Here is a 19,782-nt window from a genome sequence, read left to right on the forward strand (position 1 = left end):
TGGGCAAGGCCCAGTATGTGCTTTATTTGTTATTGTGTGGTATGTGGTAGTTTGGGAGAGCTCACTAAGCTTCGTGCTTACGGTTTCAGTTTTTGGTTTCAGGTACTTCCGCAAGTAAAGGGAAGAGCTCGGGGTGATGGCATCGCACACACCACAGCTTCAGTTTTTGTCCTGGGAGTTGATTCAGTTTCTTAGATATGTTTGATACAGTTGTGACACAGTTTTTCTCACAGTATTTTAGTATTGTTTTGGGATACGCAATGCATGGTTTTATTATGTGATACTTAGTTTTATGATTTTTGTTATATTCAAAATGAAATTTTCGGGTCGTATTTTTGGGATGTTTCAAGTTGGTATCAGAGCCTTGGTTTGAGGGATTTGGATACACTTCCGGGTGTATCTGAACTCAAACTAAGGGAAAAACTAAAAGATTTTCAAAAGGAAAATGTTTTCGAAAGAATTTTGAAAAGCACTTAGAAAGAAAAGAATTTTTAAACAAGATAAGGGTGTGGTGAATGCGATCAGCCGAGCTCAAGTAAGTACTCCCAAATTACCCATACAAGTTTATTAGTTCAGTTTCAATTTCAGTAGAACATCATGCTAGTATAGAACTAAGGATCTAGGAGGATGCCTTATGTACCTGCAATATGTGTTCAGCTTTAAGATAATTGCATGCTAGTATTGAGTAGATAGCAGTAGGATAGCCTGTTTAGGTTATGCCTGATAGCATGAGTTTAACATTGTATGCTAGTACAATTTTCTCGTTATGAGGATAGAATTGCTTGAGTAGTTTCTTGTGTCCGAATGCTACTTGCTTTGTGCTTTGTGGGACTCCGAGTGATGGGAGTTAGCCATTAGGTGAATACGTCACATCACATGTGATCAGGGTTGAATAATCTCAGAGTGTTGGATTTGACCCTATTGCGCAACTCTTGTTTGAGTCCAACCGTTGTAGGGACGAGCCTTTTACTCGAAGGATTATCTGAGCCTCATCACATGTGATGGTATTCAGGTGATGGCTAATTAGCATTATAATGAGACCTTCAGCAGCTGAGGACTGGTTTGAGTGGAGTCATAGATTTCCCTAGGGCAAGCCTAGGATGAGAGTAGAAGAGATCAGTAGTAGTAGCAGTGACTTGGTGGAGTCAAGACAGTTCTTGAGGAAAGTATGGATAGATGTGGAAGGTAGTATGGGCCCGTACTACTGAAAGTAGAGGATCCGTACTCGAATCAAGGAAGGCTGAGGCAAGACCAGGAAGCTAGTAGTAGTATAAATGATCCCTTGAGATATTTCAGTTTTCTGATGTTGCCATGATGTGTTTTAGAATGGTGGTTTTGCATTCGAGGCTAGCAGACGGTAGTACCGGTGCCGGGGAGGGATCAGGATCAGGCTCGGGGGCCGAGCGTATGGATGAGCAGACCAGAGAGTTTCTTTCTTCAGAGATTACTCGTATCATACTGGAGCAGACTCTTGTGATCTTCGGTTCGATCAAGGAGGGTATCCTAGAGCTGATGGATGAGAGGTTGGGTACCTTCCGTGCCGAGGTGGCGGCCATGATGGGGTCGCGCACACTTACGTTCAGGCAGTTCAGGGCATGTGGAGCTCCAGATTACCACGGGGCGCGGGAACCCATAGCGAGTACTAGATGGTTGGCGAATGTAGCCAACGCTTTCCGCACGAGCAGGTGTCCCGAGGGGGACAAGGTTAGATTGGCGTCCTGTCTTCTGAAGGACAGGGCACGGGATTGGTGGGAAGAGGTCGGACATACCATTGGAGATGATGCAACGCTAGATGCCATGACCTGGGCTGATTTCTCTACCAGGTTCAGGGCGGAGTTTGCACCGGTTATTGAGGTGCAATAGTTAGCTAGAGAGTTTCAGGACCTCACCCACACTACAGAGACCGTGGCGGAGATCACCGCCAAGTTCAGGGAGAGGGCTCTTCTCGTTCCTCAGTACGCAGCCGATGAGGAGATGAAGAAGGCCCGTTATCATGAGATGTTGCGAAGCGATATCCGCCAGTTTGTGAGCCGGTCCAGCTGTAAAACGCTGGATGACATGATTGCTAGGGCTCGGGAGAGGGAGATTGACCTTGAGATGGAGAAGAAGAGGAAACCGGAGGCGGTTTCGGGTACAAGTAGTTCGGGCAAAAAGCCCAAGGTTTTAGATCACAGATCCAGGAGTCAGCAGAGCCACGGTTGATGTGGCAAGTGTGGGAGATTGCACGATGGGGTGTGCAAGGCAAGGAGTTCCGGCTGCTACAAGTGCGGTCGGACTGGGCATTTGAGCAGGGATTGTACGGCCCCTGCTACCGCCATTGCAGCATCAGATCTGATTTTTTTCCAGTGCAATCAGAGGGGACATAAAAAGTCCTAGTGTCCGAGTTTAGCTGCAGTAGGGAAGGTGGCTGCACCTGCCCCCGCTACTTTGAGGATTACAGATGGCCGGCAGGGCCGAGCCGAGGCGCCAGTGGCGAAGAGTAGAGCTTTTCAGATGACAGCAGAGGAGGCACGAGCGCCTCCTGATGTGGTGACGGGTATGTATCTTCCCTTCATCTCTATATTATTATTGATTGATTACTGCTTATGATTATATGTTATGTAAAGGGTCGTTCTCTATGAACGGCATTTCTGCTACAGTACTATTTGATTCGGGGGCTACCCGATCGTTTGTATCGCTAGTGCTTAGCAAGATATTTAGTAGAGCTCCAAGGGAGCTGGACTGTCCACTAGAGGTTAAGATAGCAGATGACAGGACCGTGAGGGTCGCCAGAGTGCATAGAGGGTGTTCTTTTCAGTTGTTCGACGAGCAGTTTTCGGTGGACTTGGTCCCTATTCCCCTGCGAGGGAATAAGGTTATAGTAGGCATGGATTGGTTGAGTCCCAATGGGGCGGTGATTGATTGTGAGCTGCAGCTAGTGAGGGTTCGCACTCCCAGTGGGGGAGAGTTAGTGATTCAGGGCGAGAGGCCACAGCGCGAACCAGCTTTTTGTTCAGCTGCGAGAGCGAGGCGCTATTTTCAGCAGGGTTGCGCCGGATATATAGCTTATGTTGTAGACGCCCAGGAAAAGGGTAAGGTGGCAGTAGATGATGTTCCGGTAGTGAGAGACTACCCTGATGTATTCCCAGAGGATTTGCCTGGAATACCTCTAGAGAGACAGGTTGAGTTCGGGATCGATCTGATTCCGGGTGCGGCGCCGATAACTAAGGCCCCGTATCGGTTAGCTCCCCCTGAGATGCAGGAGTTGTCTACGTAGTTGCAGGAGCTGCTAGACAAAGGTTTCATCAGACTGAGTAGTTCGCCTTGGGGAGCTCCGATTTTGTTTGTAAAGAAAAAGGACGGGTCGCACCGCATGTGTATAGATTACCGGGAGTTGAATAAGGTAACGGTGAAGAACCGTTACCCACTCCCGAGGATAGATGATTTGTTTGACCAGCTTCAGGGAGCGTCTTGGTTTTCCAAGATCAATTTACGTTCCGGGTATCATCAGATGCGAGTCAGAAATGAGGATGTGCAGAAGACTGCTTTGAGGACCATGTATGGTCATTATGAGTTTGTGGTGATGCCATTTGGGCTCACCAACGCTCCAGCCGCGTTCATGGAGCTCATGAATCGCGTGTGTAGGCCGATGTTGGATCGGTCTGTGATAGTATTCATAGATGATATCTTGGTGTATTCCAAGACGCAGGAGCAGCATGAGGAGCACCTGAGAGAGGTGCTAGAAGTTCTGAGGAGGGAGAGACTTTTCGCAAAGTTCTCCAAGTGCGAGTTATGGTTGCGTGAGGTGCAGTTCCTTGGTCACCTCGTCAACCAGAAAGGCATTTTAGTAGCTCCGGCCAAGATAGAGGCCGTGATGAAGTGGGAGGTCCCGAAGTCTCCATCCGAGATTCGGAGCTTCCTAGGGTTCGCAGGGTATTACCGGAGATTCATTCAGGATTTCTCCAAGATAGCAGTGCCGCTCACCCGACTGACCAAGAAGTCGGTGGTGTTTCGTTGGGGGCCGGAGCAGCAGGCAGCATTTGAGACCCTCAGGCGGAGGTTGTGCGAGGCTCCGATCCTTACCCTGCCAGAGGGAGTAGAGGATTTTGTAGTCTACTGTGATGCCTCAATCACAGGTATGGGAGCAGTATTGATGCAGCGAGGCCATGTGATTGCTTACGCCTCGAGACAGTTGAAGCCTCACGAGGCTAACTATCCTACTCATGATTTAGAGTTGGGGGCGGTTGTGTTTGCCCTCAAGATTTGGAGACATTACCTTTATGGGGTCCGTTGTACCTTCTACACGGATCACAAGAGTTTGAGGTACCTTATGGATCAGCCGAATCTGAACATGAGACAGAGGAGGTGGTTGGATGTGCTGAATGATTATGATTGTGAAATCCTTTACCATCCAGGGAAGGCCAACGTAGTGGCCGACGCCCTGAGCCGCAAGGCGTCAGCAGCCCTTATCAGAGACTTATGTCTGAGGATGACAGTGATTACTCCATTGTTGTAACGGATCAGGGAGGCTCAGGATGAGGGCCTCAAGGAGGAGAGACAGAAGTGTGAGAGGATAGTGGGCCGAGTAGCTTCGTTTGATTATGATAGTCGAGGGTTGTTGACCCTTCATGGGAGAGTGTGAGTACCGTACTGGGGCGGAGTACGGCAGGTGTTGATGCACGAGGCTCATAAGTCTCGATTTTCTATCCACCCAGGGGCGACGAAGATGTATAGAGATCTTCGACCCGATTACTAGTGGCCCTGCATGAAGCGGGATGTCGCCTGGTATGTAGAGAGGTGCCTGACCTGCAGGAAGGTCAAGGCAGAACACCAGAGGCCTCACGGCAAGATGCAGCCGTTAGACATTCTCGTGTGGAAATGGGAGGACATCACCATGGATTTTATCACCAAGCTTCCCAGGACCGCACGTGGGGTAGATTCGATTTGGGTAATAGTGGATCGGTTGACGAAGAGTGCGCATTTCATACCGATCCAGGAGAGCATATCGGCAGAAAAGTTAGCCGATATCTATGTGCGTGAGGTAGTGGCACGTCATGGAGTGCCGGTATCGGTGGTGTCAGACCGAGACGTCTGTTTTACATCCAGATTCTGGAAGTGGTTTCATGACGAGATGGGTACTCGTCTCCATTTCAGCACCGCTTTCCACCCTCAGACGGACGGGCAGAGCGAGAGGTCGATTCAGACTCTCGAGGACATGCTCAGGGCATGTGTCCTAGACTTTGGTGGCAGTTGGGATACGTATCTTCCGTTAGCGGAATTTTCGTATAACAACAGTTATCATACGAGCATTAATCGACCTCCATTTGAGATGCTATATGGGAGGAAGTGTAGGACCCCGATTTGTTGGGGAGAGGTCGGTTAGCGGGTCATTGGGAGCACAGAGGTGGTGCTCAAGACGACCGAGTTGATTCAGCAGGTTCGTAGTAGACTGCAGACTGCGCAGAGTCGGCAGAAGAGCTACGCCGACAGGAGGCGTTCGGACTTGGAGTTCCGGGTGGGCGATATGGTCCTTCTGAAGGTCTCACCTTGGAAGGGTGTCATCAGGTTTCGGAAGAGGGGCAAGCTGGGCCCCAGGTTCATTGGTCCTTTCAGGGTTTTGGCCAGAGTGGGTCGGGTTGCTTATCGGTTGGATCTTCCAGCAGAGCTTAGCCAGATCCGCAACACTTTCCATGTGTCTCAGTTGAGGAAGTCTTTGGTGGATGAGTCAGCAGTTGTTCCCTTAGAAGATATTCAGGTTGATAGCAGCCTGAATTATATTGAGAGGACGGTCGCGATTATGGACCGGAAGACAAATACCTTGAGGAACAAGGTAATTCAGTTAGTGAAGGTGCAGTGGCAGCACCGGAAGGGGTCTGAGTGGACGTGGGAGGCTGAGGAGGAGATGAGAGAGCACTACCCGGAGTTATTTGCATATTTAGCTGTAGCAGACTTCGAGGACGAAGTTTGAGACAAGTGGGGGGAGAATTGTAACGACCCGTCTCTGGTATGTTGCTTCCATGGTATTTATTATGAATTTTTCAAGAGGGACTCGGCGAGTCTATATCCTGACTCGTCGAGTAGGGACGGGATTTCGAGCACGGGTAAGTCGGCGACTCGGCGAGTCCATATTCGGGACTCGGCGAGTCTGCCTGCCAGGAAGAAACCCTAAATCCTAGTGTTTGCTCACTATTTAAGCAGTGTTATGTTCCCTAAACTCGCCTCCTTCACCCTCAGAGAGCTATGAGAAGCCCTTAACCCATCCCTTGATTGATTAAAGTGTTTTTGTGTGAATTCTTGAAGGCTTGAAGAAGAAAAAGAAGAAAGAACCAAAGAGAAGAGGTGTAGAGCAAAGATCCAAGGTCAAAATCAGAGTTCATTGAGGTATTTCTCGGATTCCTTCTGTTTTATGCTTTAAACCTCCATTAGAACACTTCTAGGGCTAGTTTGATGTATTTTCCAAACCTTATAGTTGTATGGATGCCTTAATAGGTCGAGATATCCCTAGATCTGTTCATTTAGGAGTTATAGAGCCTGGATCTATTGCCTTTTTGAAGTTGCTTTGCATGAGAACCCTAGATCTAGCCTTTATTATGCTTTTTGAGCCTTATAATCTTCATGGAGGCTTATGGGCACGTAAAGATAGAATCTTTACGTGTTAATCGAGCTAAGGGAGCCCAGATCTATAAGTTTTATACGCTGGATTCAAGCAGAATCAAGTTTAGAGTAGCTGCATGCATGCGACTCGGCGAGTGGGAAGAACGACTCGGCGAGTCGAGTAGCGAGTCCCCGATTTTCCCCTTTTTAGTGATGACGAGTGGGGACCAGTGAGTAGTAGAGTGTACTCAGTGAGTTGAAGGTCAGACTCAGTGATGGAGGGACTTGACGAGTTGTTCATACAACCCGGCGAGTCCAAGGCAATCTTCTTAGCTCAATAACAACTCGTCGAGTAGTTCATACGACTCGGCGAGTCGGATGCAGATTGCCTGAGTTTTTGAATCGAAAGGGAACTCGTCGAGTCGATGCCATACTCGACGAGTAGCAGCGAGTAGGGTTGAGAAGTGAGAATAGAGACTCGGCGAGTTGGCGGCCCAACTCGGCGAGTCAGGTCAACTGTAGGTTGACTTTGACCGGGAGAGTTGACTATGACCAGGGGTAAAAGAGTCATTTTACCCCAATGCAGTGATTAGTATTTGATTGAGTGTGTTTATGGAATTGTAGCCGGGGAGATACCGGAGCAACAGCAGATAGCTTCCAGAGCCATACACACAGCAGCCAGTTCACGAGGTGAGTTCCCTTCCAGTAGGAACGGGTCTACGGCCACAATGCCGGCCCGTTTAGTTAACAGTAGTTCCGGACTTCAGTCTGATGCAGTAGTTAGAGTGCTTGATGTCTTTGTGATTCAAGCATGCTTTGTGTTATGTGCTCCAGACTTCAGTCCGATGCAGTATGTGTGTTATGTTAGCAAATACGTGTTTATGTTATGCTATGTTCAGACAGTTCCAGACTTCGGTCCGATGCAGTTAGTTTCGGACTCCGGTACGATGCAGGGGACAAGGTCCCAGTCAGTTCCGTACTTCGGTCCGATGCAGTCAGTTCCGGACTTCGGTCCGATGCAGCTAGTTCCGTACTTCGGTCCGATGCAGTCAGTTCCGGACTTCGGTCCGATGCTGCTAGTTCCGGACTTCGGTCCGATGCAGTGGGCAAGCCCCAGTATGTGCTTTATTTGTTATTGTGTGGTATGTGGTAGTTTGGGGGAGCTCACTAAGCTTCGTGCTTACGGTTTCAGTTTTTGGTTTCAGGTACTTCTGCAAGTAAAGGGAATAGCTCGGGGTGATGGCATCGCACACACCACAGCTTCAGTTTTTGTCCTGGGAGTTGATTCAGTTTCTTAGATATGTTTGATACAGTTGTGACACAGTTTTTCTCACAGTATTTTAGTATGGTTTTGGGATACGCAATGCATGGTTTTATTATGTGATACTCAGTTTTATGATTTTTGTTATATTCAAAATGAAATTTTCGGGTCGTATTTTTGGGATGTTTCGTAGTTAGTTTTAGTTCAACAAATTTACGATTAGTTCCTATAATCTAGTTATGACTATTGATCCCGAAAACCACGACGTTTCATTGGACGTCACTATTTTGTTTTGAACGTTATGCATGTTTCGATTTGTCATCAGGTTGTAGCTAGCAATCACATGTGGGAGTTTAAATCTCGTATAGATCTATATATATATATATATATATATATATATATATATATATATATATATATCCCACTCATTTAAGATTTAACGATTATAGGTCGGGAGCTAGCTGGAAATTTATCGGCATGTTGATGAATCGTGTCTCATCTAACTCTTGTGATGGGGGCCACCCTTGGTCGGTTGTGTTGAAATTGCATGTATAATTAGAAAAAACTTAGATCCAAAGCATCTAGGATTACATATACACCATAGGAGTGTTATAGTGCTTAAAACCCAACAATCTAGACCTTCCTTTTTGTCGATACCCTTTGATTACTAACCTTGCCTTGTATTTCTCAATACTACCATCGACTTTCATCTTTCTCTTAAAGATCTAATGGTAACCAAGTGGCTTGCTACTTGGAGGTAGATCTCATAGCTCCCTCATATGATTTTGTAAGATAGATTATGACTCATTTTTTATGGATTTTTTCCATTAAGATACCTCAGAAGAAGTAACCGCCTCTTGATACGTTTTAGGTTCACTTTCCACCATATATGTGAACAAATCGTCACCAAAATATTTTTCAACTCTAGCCCTCTTACTTAAGTTCTATCTCTTCTTCCTCGGATTGAGCGTGTTCGTCCTCTCGAACAACTTCTTTATTCGGTAAAGATGGGCTTTCAACCGCCTTGTTTAAACAAGGAAATACATCTTAGCATTCCTAGATTCCATTATTATATTCTTGTGTCTCTTAGGATTCTTAGAATCATGCACAAGAAACCGATATGGACTGCAGTTTTGTGCATATCCAATGAATACACAATCCACCGCTTTAGGACCTAACTTTTGTACCTTAGGTGGTGGTACAACAACTTTGGCTAGGCACCCCATACTCGTAAGTAGTTATATTATGGATTTCTTCCCATTTAAAGTTCATACGATGTTTCATCATTTCCGTTGCAAGTTATCTTATTTAAAAGATAGTTATCCGACAAAATAGCTTCCCCCCACATTGACTGGTTTACACTAGAACTAATTAGCATGGCGTTAACCATCTCTTTCAAGGTACAGTTCTATCTTTCAGCAATGCGATTAGATTGAGGTGAGTAGGGTGGTGTGAAGTCACGATGAATTATATTTTGCACAAAAAATTCAGCATATAGAGAAACATAATCTCCACCCCTATCACTTTTAACTACTTTGATTTTCTTGTTGAGTTGATTCTCAACTTCCTTTTTGTATAAGACAAACTTTTCATTGCTTCATCTTTACTCTAAAGTAAATATATGTAGCAATATTTTGTGCTATCATCGATGAACATAATGAAGTATTTGTTCCCACCTTAAGTAGGAATTGATTTTAAATAACACACATTGCTGTGAATTAAATCAAGAGGTTCGGTGTTTCTTTTGATTGTTTGGAAAATAATCTAATTTGTTTCACATCTTTCCCTGATGTCATTTTGATAACAACATCACCAATACCTTTGATATTCGTGGTAGCTGCATTTCCCATGTAGAGCTTTTCACTATCTTCAACTTGTAGGTGCTGAAACAAATCTTGTCATGACACACATGACGAGTAGCCCCCGTTTCAATCCACCACTCATTTGAATTAGTATTCATCAGATTCACCTCCGAGATTAGTTATCATGGCCACCAACTTCATGTTATCATGGCCGTGAGATCAGTTATCATGACCACCAACTTCATGTCATCATTCACCATGTTTTCTTGACAGTTCTCCCGTTTAGGCTGCGGGCACTCCGAAGCCCTGTGACATGGTTAGCCACAATTGTAGCACTTGAACTTCTTCTTGAAAGTTCTTGCCTTGGGGCATAGGTTTTTACCCTTTCATTTCCCTTTGTGAGTTGCCTTGGCTTTCTTCTCGGAAGTTTGACTAACTTCCACCACATGAACCTTATAAGATTCAACATCACCATATTTCTTCAAAGTCATTCGATTGTCTTCTTCAATGCAAAAACGCACCGCCAGTTCCTCCACATACATCTCCTTTTGCTTATGCTTAAGTTAGTTATTGAAGTCTATCCAAACGGGAGGAATATTTTCAACCATCGATGCAACTTGGAAAGAATCATTAAGGTCTACTCATTCTGCATTGTTATCATGTATAATGACCTGATGATCTTGGACTTGACTCGTAATAGATTTTGAGTCAACTATTTTGTATTCCAAGAACTTAGCAACAACATGTTTCTTGGTACTAGCAAATTATGTCTTATACTTCCCTTCTAAGGACTCCCATAGTTCATTAGGAGTTGCAAATTTATAAAAAAAAAAACATTTTATAGTGCATCAGTTAGCCCATTTAACATATAGTTGCGACATAGAAATTCAAAATGCTTCCAAGCATCCACTACATTCACAAATTGAGCATCATCCCGTCCCTTAACATTTTCCGGAGCAGTTTCTGTTAGGAACCGAGCAAAGTTCAAAGTGATCAAGTAGAATAACATCTTCTGCTTCCACCTCTTCAAGTTCAGACCAGAAAATTTGCAGGTCGTTCAACATGATTGTCCATGATGTTTGGTGTGGTAGGAGTTGACTTCACAATAAGGGTACCAGTAGCAGTTGGGATTCTAGACATTCTGAAAGAGTTGGAACCACATTTAAATTGTTTATAGTAGAATGAGAGTCTGTTTTTATAAAACCGACGAAATCGAAACACAATCGATTCAAAAAATAAAGAAGAATAGAAGGAAACAAAAATAAAGACGAAAAATTTTGTTTAACATTGTCAGTTCCTAGCTCTGTTTCTGAATCGAATAATCTGCAAGAAAAATGTCAGTAAGTAACGTAGTGTATAAGGCTCGATTTGGACTCGATTATCTTAAACAAATTCGTCGTCTATTCCTAGGGTACAACAACCGAAACAATGTGTATTGTAGGATATAACTACTTGCCTGAAAGTGTCGTCGAAAATAGTTGCAAAGAAAAAGAGGAAGAAGATGAGTATTTTCATGTGTGTCGAATAAGGCACTGGTAGTCTGCTTTTATATTGGTTTATGTAATAGCAAGAAATCAATTCGTCGTTAAGGAATTGATTCAATGCATAATAAATGTCATTCAATGCACAATAAATACATTAGTTACAAAAATTCAAAAACCATGACTAAGATTGTCAACTTAAGCATAAACGAGGGTTGCGTGAGCCTGAGTTTTCGAAGCTGGCATTCGTGTCCGCAGGTCGCGCCCAACCCCAAGTTCGGTCAATTTGGCCTACGAAATCCAAGATTCACACCCCCTATGTGCGGGTTGGAGTTTGAGTAAAACCATAGACATAAACTTGTAATCTTATCATAAATTCAAGCTTATAAACTCACTTGAGTATGGTCTTCCTACCAATGTGGGACTCATTCCCACACCCACCTTTATTGCCAACTTCTATTCTCAAATACCCAACTTTGAGTATCGATATACCATTAACATATACTCCATTTTGGACGTACAATATATCGTTTCGAAGCTCTCACGGAACACAAACTCACTTAGAGTTAATTATATATACAACATATGTATATATTTAGATATGTTCAAAGTTAGTAAAAATATACATATTTATACTAAAAATTCCAACAATCTGTAGTAAAAAAATGTAAATTACAAAAAGAAAAGAAGATAAAAAAAAATAGAATCATTGGCCGGTGATCGTAACCGAGGAGACGAGGATGATGTCTTTGTGCGTCGTTTAAGGGTCAATGACTGAAGAGCTAAAGAACATAGTCTCTTTATGTTGAAGGAATTGTCATATTAAATCTCCTTTGCCTTTTAGCTTTCAGTTTCGATCTCGATCTTAATCCCAATTTGGATAACAATTCAGTAATAGTGACTACTGAGAATAAGATTGTTAAATTGAAGTGGTCTTCGTCTTATGATTACGATTCTTCTTTGGATGTCGCGAACACCGACAATCGATCATGCTATAGCTTGGTGAATTGCTTTCACAAGTAGATTCACACCAAAACAAAGAGAAGTAGAGTGTGATCGAAAGACACAAGAGTAAATTGAGGATGCTAAGAGTTTGTGTATGTGTTTGATAAAGAACGTTGGTTGATTATCCCAAAGATGACTAATTCATCCCTCCACTTTCTCGATGATAGCTTATTTAACATGTAAAATTAAACTCTAGAGCAGTAAAAAAATAAAATAAGGACCATTTTAAAACAAAAAGAAAAAAAATTGTAGGAGTATAATATGGTTTTCCTGTAAAAAAAAAGTCTTGTTTCGCACTATAAATCACATTTTGCATTATTTACTTTAATTTTAACTAATACAAGGAAAATAACTTAAATGCTACTTGTTTAAAAAAAAATGTTTGTAATCTGCGCATCAAATCTATAGAAAAAAGACATGCAATTTGTTACTACAAATTTATTAGATACTGAAAAAATAAATAATTATCTATTTTAAAATATCTTAATTATTTTGAAATAAATAATATTCAGATTTATTAGAAAAACTGAAAAAATAAATATCTTTTATGTTTGTTTTTGTGATATATATGCAAAAATCAAATATCAATTGACAATTTTTAAAAATGATGTTGTACATCTCTTTTACCGCAAACTAATTTCTTATTATAATATTTTAAAAAGCTAATGCTATAAATACCTTATTCTTTTCTAATTTCATCCGTTAGATGTGATTTTTTTTTGTTTTTTTTTTCTATTTTGTTTTTTCTTGCTTTTAATTTTATTATTCTTATTGTAATTATTATTATTATAAACTTCAATAAACGTATAAAATCGGACACAATTTTAAAATTCGGATGAAATTTTAAATTCAGACGACATTATAAATTTGGACGAGATAATAAAATTCGAACGACTATAAAAATCGGAAGAAAAACAAAGTTTGTCTTTATTTATCATAGATATATTAATTGGTTTGGTTAAAATGACATTTATAGCACAACTCTATTAAAATTTAAATACGGACACTTTTTTATTCTTACAGATCTTAGAAATCTTTAGAATTATTTTTTCAAATATGTTAAAAAAAAAAAAGGACAGTACAAATATTTTGAGACATGCGGTCTTCTAAAACATAACGTTCAAACTGTTAGTCTACCCATAAACAAAATAGACAAAAATAAAACTTCTTATAAAAACACAAACACCACTTTAATAAATACAAAAGTTAATAATATAAGAGACTACCAAACTTTGGTTTTTGTTCATATTTGGTAACCATGTTTTTTCGGACACATTTAAACAATATTTTTTTGGTATGTTTAAAATATGGTAATATCACATTATTGCCAATGATATTATTCTATTTCGAACACGTTAACAAGTTTGCTATTCAAATATGTATGGATAAAACATGTGTATCTAAATATGAATAAAAAAAATTGTTACCCAAAAAACTAATAATGAATGTGTACGTGTTAGAGGTCTATATTTTTTCTATTTATGTTTTTAGTATGTTTTATGAGCGATGATGTTAGGTCCATTGACATGAACTAAACAAAATAACAACACTGCATGTGAGCATGACGTGACAACACTACATCGACATGATAATATCTCTCGATAGCATCACATGACCAACGAGTTCTGGCCTAGGTAGTTAGGGGCTAGGTTGTGTTACCATGCAATGCTATCAGGCAATGTTGCCAAGTAGTAATGGCATACTGTCATATTGTCTACATTTAGATAACCATGTTTTTTACACGTTTGACAATTAAACTTATTTGACATATTCATAATATTTTATATCACCGATAATTATTAATTATATTCCCTCGGACCGGGGTTTACGCCAAGAAAGAGACTCTTGTTAATTTTCTGACTGACCCAACATAAGGAAGGTCAACCCTTAGAAGACCGACTGATGTTTTGATTTTTGGATGGGTTGTAGGGAAACATGCATGTGTGGACCTTACATGAGTATCCCCTCTCGTAGGCTTGAGAGTCGGGGGTTTCACGGCGAGACAGACTGCATTAAAAGCTGTCACATGCAAAGTCACCAAACATGAGAAAATCGTGCATGGAAAATCAACACGTGTTCATATCATTTGCATTTGATACGTTTGGTTTCCTTGTGCCGGATACAGTAAAACTTCTTAGTAGAGTAGAACGGATTATGCATAGCAATGTTATATCTCCTAGATCTATTGATGTAGTCTTAAAGAAAATTGACTTTGACATACAAAAAGGCTTAGCGGCGCAACTTGTTATCCGTTTACTTTCTTATTCGTTGTACAATAATAACTAAGATGTAACTCATTTGAAATGCATAATACTTACCCAAATGATTACCTTATTTTAAGTGGATCAAACAAATTTATTAGTCAAACGTTTATGAAAAAACATCATCGTTCCCTAAATATTGAAAAAACAAAAGTTTATTACATGTTGGATGATTAATCTTAATAACAACCTTTTAAAACAACTCAAAACTTAAGTACTTTTATTTTTATGTTTTCTCCTTTGGAAGTATGAAAAAACAAAAAATAACAACTTTCCTAGACTTTTACTTACGGTCCCTCAAAATTTTCCCTCCTATATAAGCCCGTCGTTTCCACCTTTGCCAGTTACCACCTTCGCATACATCCCCCAAAACTATTTTTTATAATTCCTAAAGTACCCTTACAGATTCCAATTTCATAAACCCTAGCAAAAAATTTTGTTTTCATGGAATCGTTGAGTAGCAAGAAACGAGTTCGGTTCGACTCGGACGAGTCCGAATACAACTCCGTCAAGGCGCAGAGAACCAGAGACGATCTTCTCGAAGTTCTCGATGATTCAGACTCAGACCTTGACTCGATCATGAAGAGTTTCGAAAACGAAATATCTAAACTTCCTGAATCTTTCGCCGACTGTGATTCCGTGTCGGGGGAGTCCCGGCCGGATCTCGGATTTCTCTTCGAGGCGTCGGATGACGAACTCGGATTGCCTCCTACTGAGCTAACTTCGGTTGAGTCGGAGAAGTTCGGAATTTCTGTTGAAGTTGGAGAAGTATGGGATCAGATATCTAGCTACGACGCATTCGAGTATGGATTTGGTTACGCCGGCGAAGATGCTACTGTTAGTGCCGCCTACAACGGCGGTGAATATGTAGCGTTAGACGGGCTGTTTGATTATACAGATGTAGGTTTTAGATGTCGGAACCGGAACTGCCACCGCAGCCGGAAACTATGCCGGCTCAGTGAATAGTTAGGGTTTTGAGTTATATCCGCTGGAATATTGTAAAGCTCTTCATTTTTTTTTAGTTTTTATGGAAAAATTGAAATGGGATATTATAATTTATATGCAATGATTTAAACTATTAGTACAGAATGATTAAAACACAGTAAGTATATTATTATTTAAAAATACAAAAGGGTTAATTAGATTTACTTGATATGGATCCCCTTGTGAAAAATATGCTTTGTTAACAACTCTACGACGGTATTAGCAAGAGAAATGTTAGACACATCACTACTAATTAGTCAAATACTTAACAAAAGCATTGCCAAATGTAACGAAATAGTTGTCATTAATTCGTTGGTATCAATGACATTTTGTGTGTGTGTGTGTTTTTTTTTTTTTTTTTTTGCTACCTCTTAGAAAATTAAGTTTACCAGTTGTAGAAAAGGAGGATGCCTAACAAAACCCGCAAATATGTTACCCAAAAGACAACAAAAAAGTTGATAGTCCATATGTTTGGACACTACAAACATACGTGACAATATAATAACAAAAGTTTTTGGGCCCACTGACAGGGCCGGTCCAAATGTAAGGCTAACTGGGCCACAATCCAGGGCAACATATAGCACGTGGGGATGGGGAATCAATTTTCAAAGAGCTATAATGGATGTACTACTATTTTTGGACTCGAAGTTTGATCTAATTTTGATTTCAATCGATCTAAATTTTTTTGAAGCCTTTTTATTCTTCTGATTTTTTTTTCTTCTAAATCAGATTTAATGAGAACTACATGTGGACCTATTTTGTTGCACGAGTTTCTCCTTTGCATATTGCGACTATGATAGGAAAAAAACTTTAGGTGAGCAAGTACATAACAAAAATTATGTAATAATCCAAAATTGATTATTGCATACTTGATGAATAATGAGGTGATAAACAGGTGATGCATTTCATCGACATAGAAAAATAAAATGTGATGTGTAATTTGTAAACCTTTTGGCATATTAATAATAAATCGTATCACAATTGCTCTAGAGAATAATGCTATAAAATGGCGTTAGTTATAAAACTTATAAACGGACCTAATTAAAACCCAGTCCGTTATTATAATTTCAACCCCACACCACTTCGTCACTACACGCGCCTCGCTTCGCTTTAAATCTTACCGCGTGTATTCCGCACAATACTCTACGCGCGTGACAACAACTCCACTCATAACACTCCATACTGACTCAAAGAAGACGAAGTCGTTAGGACTGCGATTCATTCTGTTATTCATAACTCTTTCTCCAACTTCCATGTTTCCGATTATCTTAACCACGACTTCTTTCGTCACTCTGATCAATATCGTATATCTACTGAGTTGCAACTGTAGAGTTTAGACGACACATTGAATGAAGATGAAGGTTTTCGTAAAAACATTGAAGGGGACGCACTTTGAAATCGAAGTGAAACTCGAAGACACGGTACGTTTTGTTTAATTTTGTCAAATTCTATAAGTGATTGATCAGATTTTAGGGGTTTAAGCTTGCATTTGATCAGAAACTTAACTCGAGAAAGCTTAAGTTATGTTTCTTGCGTATTGGATCGCAACATTTAGTGTTGTTTGGGCTTGAATCGGAGAGTTCGTAACTACGTTGTGTTTCTATCCTTGAAAATCTCAGTTTACTGATTGGGAATTGCAGTCGATTGATCATGATTGAGCATGTTTAAATTTCATTGCCGTTAGTCTCAATCACTGTAATTACAGACCTAGTTATATCGTAAATGGCTGTCATCTCATTCGAAATGAATGTGAAACCGGTTCTGATGCATGTGATCTTGCTTTTTGAATTGTACATTTAGTTATATGTTCTGATTTGATCAATCTAACTTGGGGAATGAATGAAGGAAAATTCTGTGGAATAAAGGCATTCGAACAAATGGATTTGGAGTTTTCAATTCTTTTCAAATTCCATGTATGTAGATTGAAAACTAATTTTGTTGTAGCAGGTTGATGATGTGAAAAAAAATATAGAAAGTGTTCAGGGATCAGATGTATATCCAGCTGCACAACAGATGCTTATCCATCAGGGTAAAGTGTTGGAAGATGACACCACCATGGAACAAAACAAAGTTTCTGAAAACAGTTTTATGGTCATCATGTTATCAAAGGTAAACTTCCATTATTACACCTCTATTAATTCATGTTTACTCGATGATTTACATGAATGCAGAACAAGAGCTCCGCCGCTGATCCTCTTCCCACTCCAGTGGCGGCAGCGGCAGCGGCACCACCCCCTCAACCGCCGTCATCCACCACAAACACAAATCCGCCTCCATCTGAGACTCTATACCACGAAGCAGCATCACATATGGTTGAAGGAATCAATATACCAGGCACAATCAACCGGATTCTTCAGATGGGTGGAGGTTCATGGGACAGAATCACCGTCGTCCGTTCCCTTCATGCTGCTTTCAACAACCCAGAAAGAGCCGTTGAATATCTCTATTCCGGCATACCCGACACACCTGATCTTCCTCTAGTCAACGGTGCCGGAGCTCCACCACCGCCAGCTGTAAACCCACCACCACCAACTGGATCAAATGCAAATTCGTTGAATCTCTTCCCTCAAGGTGCTCCCGCCGGTGCAGGTGCAGGTGGAAATCTTGATTTCCTGCGCGACAGTCCAATTTTTCAAGCTTTGCGATCAAGGGTGCGAGCTGATCCTCAAATCTTACAGGTAATTAATTAATTAATATAATATAATAATATATTTTTTTTGTTATTTCTTGGTGTTCTTTAACTAAAATTAAGTACGATTGGTATTCTTGACGTACAGCCAATGCTCCAAGAATTGAGGAGCCAAAATCCGGAGCTGGCTGGACTACTCCATGAGCGCCAAGCTGATATCATTAGCATGATCTTTGAATCTGTTGAAGGAGGAGAGTATGTGTATTTACGGTTTTACCCCTCGATGTCATCACCTTCTTCTTTTTAGTTTTTGTTTTTTACTCATAATTACGTAACTATTTTTATCCCAATATATTATTATATATCAGGGATGAATTGGGATGGAGACATCCGGCGTCAGGGGTATCTGAGTCTTTTACACTTACAAGTGAGAACATGGGCGCAATTGACCGTGTAAGTACTTCAATTCCAGCCATTAATGAAGTGCAAATTTGATGCATATATATATTTTGGAAAAATGTAGGAAATGGATTTATTTAATGTGTGTGTGTGTTTTCAGCTTGAAGCGATGGGATTTAACAGGTCGGTGGTATGTGATGTGTTTTTGGCTTGCGATAAGAATGAAGAGGTGGTTGCCAATTACCTGCTGGACCACATGCATGAGTTTGAACATTGAAGAATAGTAATGTGGAAGAAAAATGGTCCTTTTTTCTTGAATATTCATCTCAAGTGTATATACTATACTATATAGCACTTGGCTGTTATCTTTTCAACTTTTAGTGTGTATGTTTTGGTGAATATGCATGGGAGACTAAAATTCAAGTGTAAATAAGATACTCTTTTTTTCTTGTTACTTTTGTATTTGTGTTCCTGTTGGATGTTATGATAAAATGTCATTTTGGAAATGGTTTTAAAAAAAAATATTCTGACAATACCAACGAATCTTTGATTCTTCAAGTGTAACTACATGTTTGGTCGAATACTTTGTGAAATGTTATGCTTTTACGAAGCGTGGGAAATTTTGGGTACCTAATTTTGTGCTATCTTTCATATTGTTAGATGTATACATGTGTGTGTGATGTATTAGTTTTGTATTGATGTTTGGCCCATGTATTGTATAGCTAGCCCAATTATATTTAGCCCCTTAACTATGTTTTGTATAAGCAATTTACTGTATACATGAAAAATAAAATAAAATATCTATCAACTAAAACCTTCCCACTTTATAAATACTTGTTTATCCAAACATGTAAAAGGTACTTATCAATCGCGCTTGGAAGAGTGTGGGAGATCAAAATCACCAAAATAGTTACACTATACAAGAGGAGAGGTACTGTTGGTTACTATTATTCCACAATTTATAAAATCCTAATTTGCGAAATACATAAATAAAGGAAAAGCAATACCTCACATCTCATTTTAATTATTTAATACTATGTTATTTAGAGCCGAACTTGAAGTTGGTTTATTGTTTGTACCGAAAGCAAAACGCTTGACCAACTCATGGCAATCACATTCTTGTATAAGCATATATAAACTTTGTGCGAGAGAGACCAAAGTTATGAACACATATTTGACAATTTAACTTCATATTATATATATGTGGATTTATGTTTTGAATATATATATATATATATATATATATATATATATATATATATATATATATATATATATATATATATATATATATATATATATATATATATATATATATATATATATATATATATATTCTTTGTTTGACTTTACCTAATATGAAATCATATCACCATGAAAATTGTTT

At 40.1% G+C, this 19,782-nt stretch overlaps 2 protein-coding genes across 2 annotated transcripts; both read left to right on the forward strand.

Moving 5' to 3' along the window:
• The first annotated feature begins 14,613 nt into the window (after window positions 1-14,613).
• On the forward strand, window positions 14,614-15,449 carry LOC111894436 (uncharacterized). Its single transcript, XM_023890517.3, has one exon. The coding sequence runs from the start codon at window positions 14,828-14,830 to the stop codon at window positions 15,347-15,349; it is 522 nt and encodes a 173-aa protein (XP_023746285.1). The 5' UTR covers window positions 14,614-14,827; the 3' UTR covers window positions 15,350-15,449.
• Window positions 15,450-16,561: 1,112 nt separating this feature from the next.
• On the forward strand, window positions 16,562-18,863 carry LOC111894461 (ubiquitin receptor RAD23c-like). Its single transcript, XM_052771324.1, has 6 exons — window positions 16,562-16,788; window positions 17,315-17,476; window positions 17,539-18,045; window positions 18,145-18,251; window positions 18,365-18,449; window positions 18,556-18,863. The coding sequence occupies exons 1-6, from the start codon at window positions 16,717-16,719 to the stop codon at window positions 18,670-18,672; spliced, it is 1,050 nt and encodes a 349-aa protein (XP_052627284.1). The 5' UTR covers window positions 16,562-16,716; the 3' UTR covers window positions 18,673-18,863.
• Window positions 18,864-19,782: the final 919 nt, after the last annotated feature.

This window comes from Lactuca sativa, chromosome 4 (genome assembly GCF_002870075.4).
Source record: "Lactuca sativa cultivar Salinas chromosome 4, Lsat_Salinas_v11, whole genome shotgun sequence".
NCBI classification, from domain to species: domain Eukaryota; kingdom Viridiplantae; phylum Streptophyta; class Magnoliopsida; order Asterales; family Asteraceae; genus Lactuca; species Lactuca sativa.

Coding starts and splice junctions, on each gene's coding strand:
- LOC111894436 (XM_023890517.3), top strand. CDS start 14,828: ATGGAATCGTTGAGTAGCAAGAAACGAGTTCGGTTCGACTCGGACGAG.
- LOC111894461 (XM_052771324.1), top strand. CDS start 16,717: ATGAAGATGAAGGTTTTCGTAAAAACATTGAAGGGGACGCACTTTGAA. Junction 16,789..17,314: donor AAGTGAAACTCGAAGACACG/GTACGTTTTGTT, acceptor TTGTTGTAGCAG/GTTGATGATGTGAAAAAAAA. Junction 17,477..17,538: donor TGGTCATCATGTTATCAAAG/GTAAACTTCCAT, acceptor ACATGAATGCAG/AACAAGAGCTCCGCCGCTGA.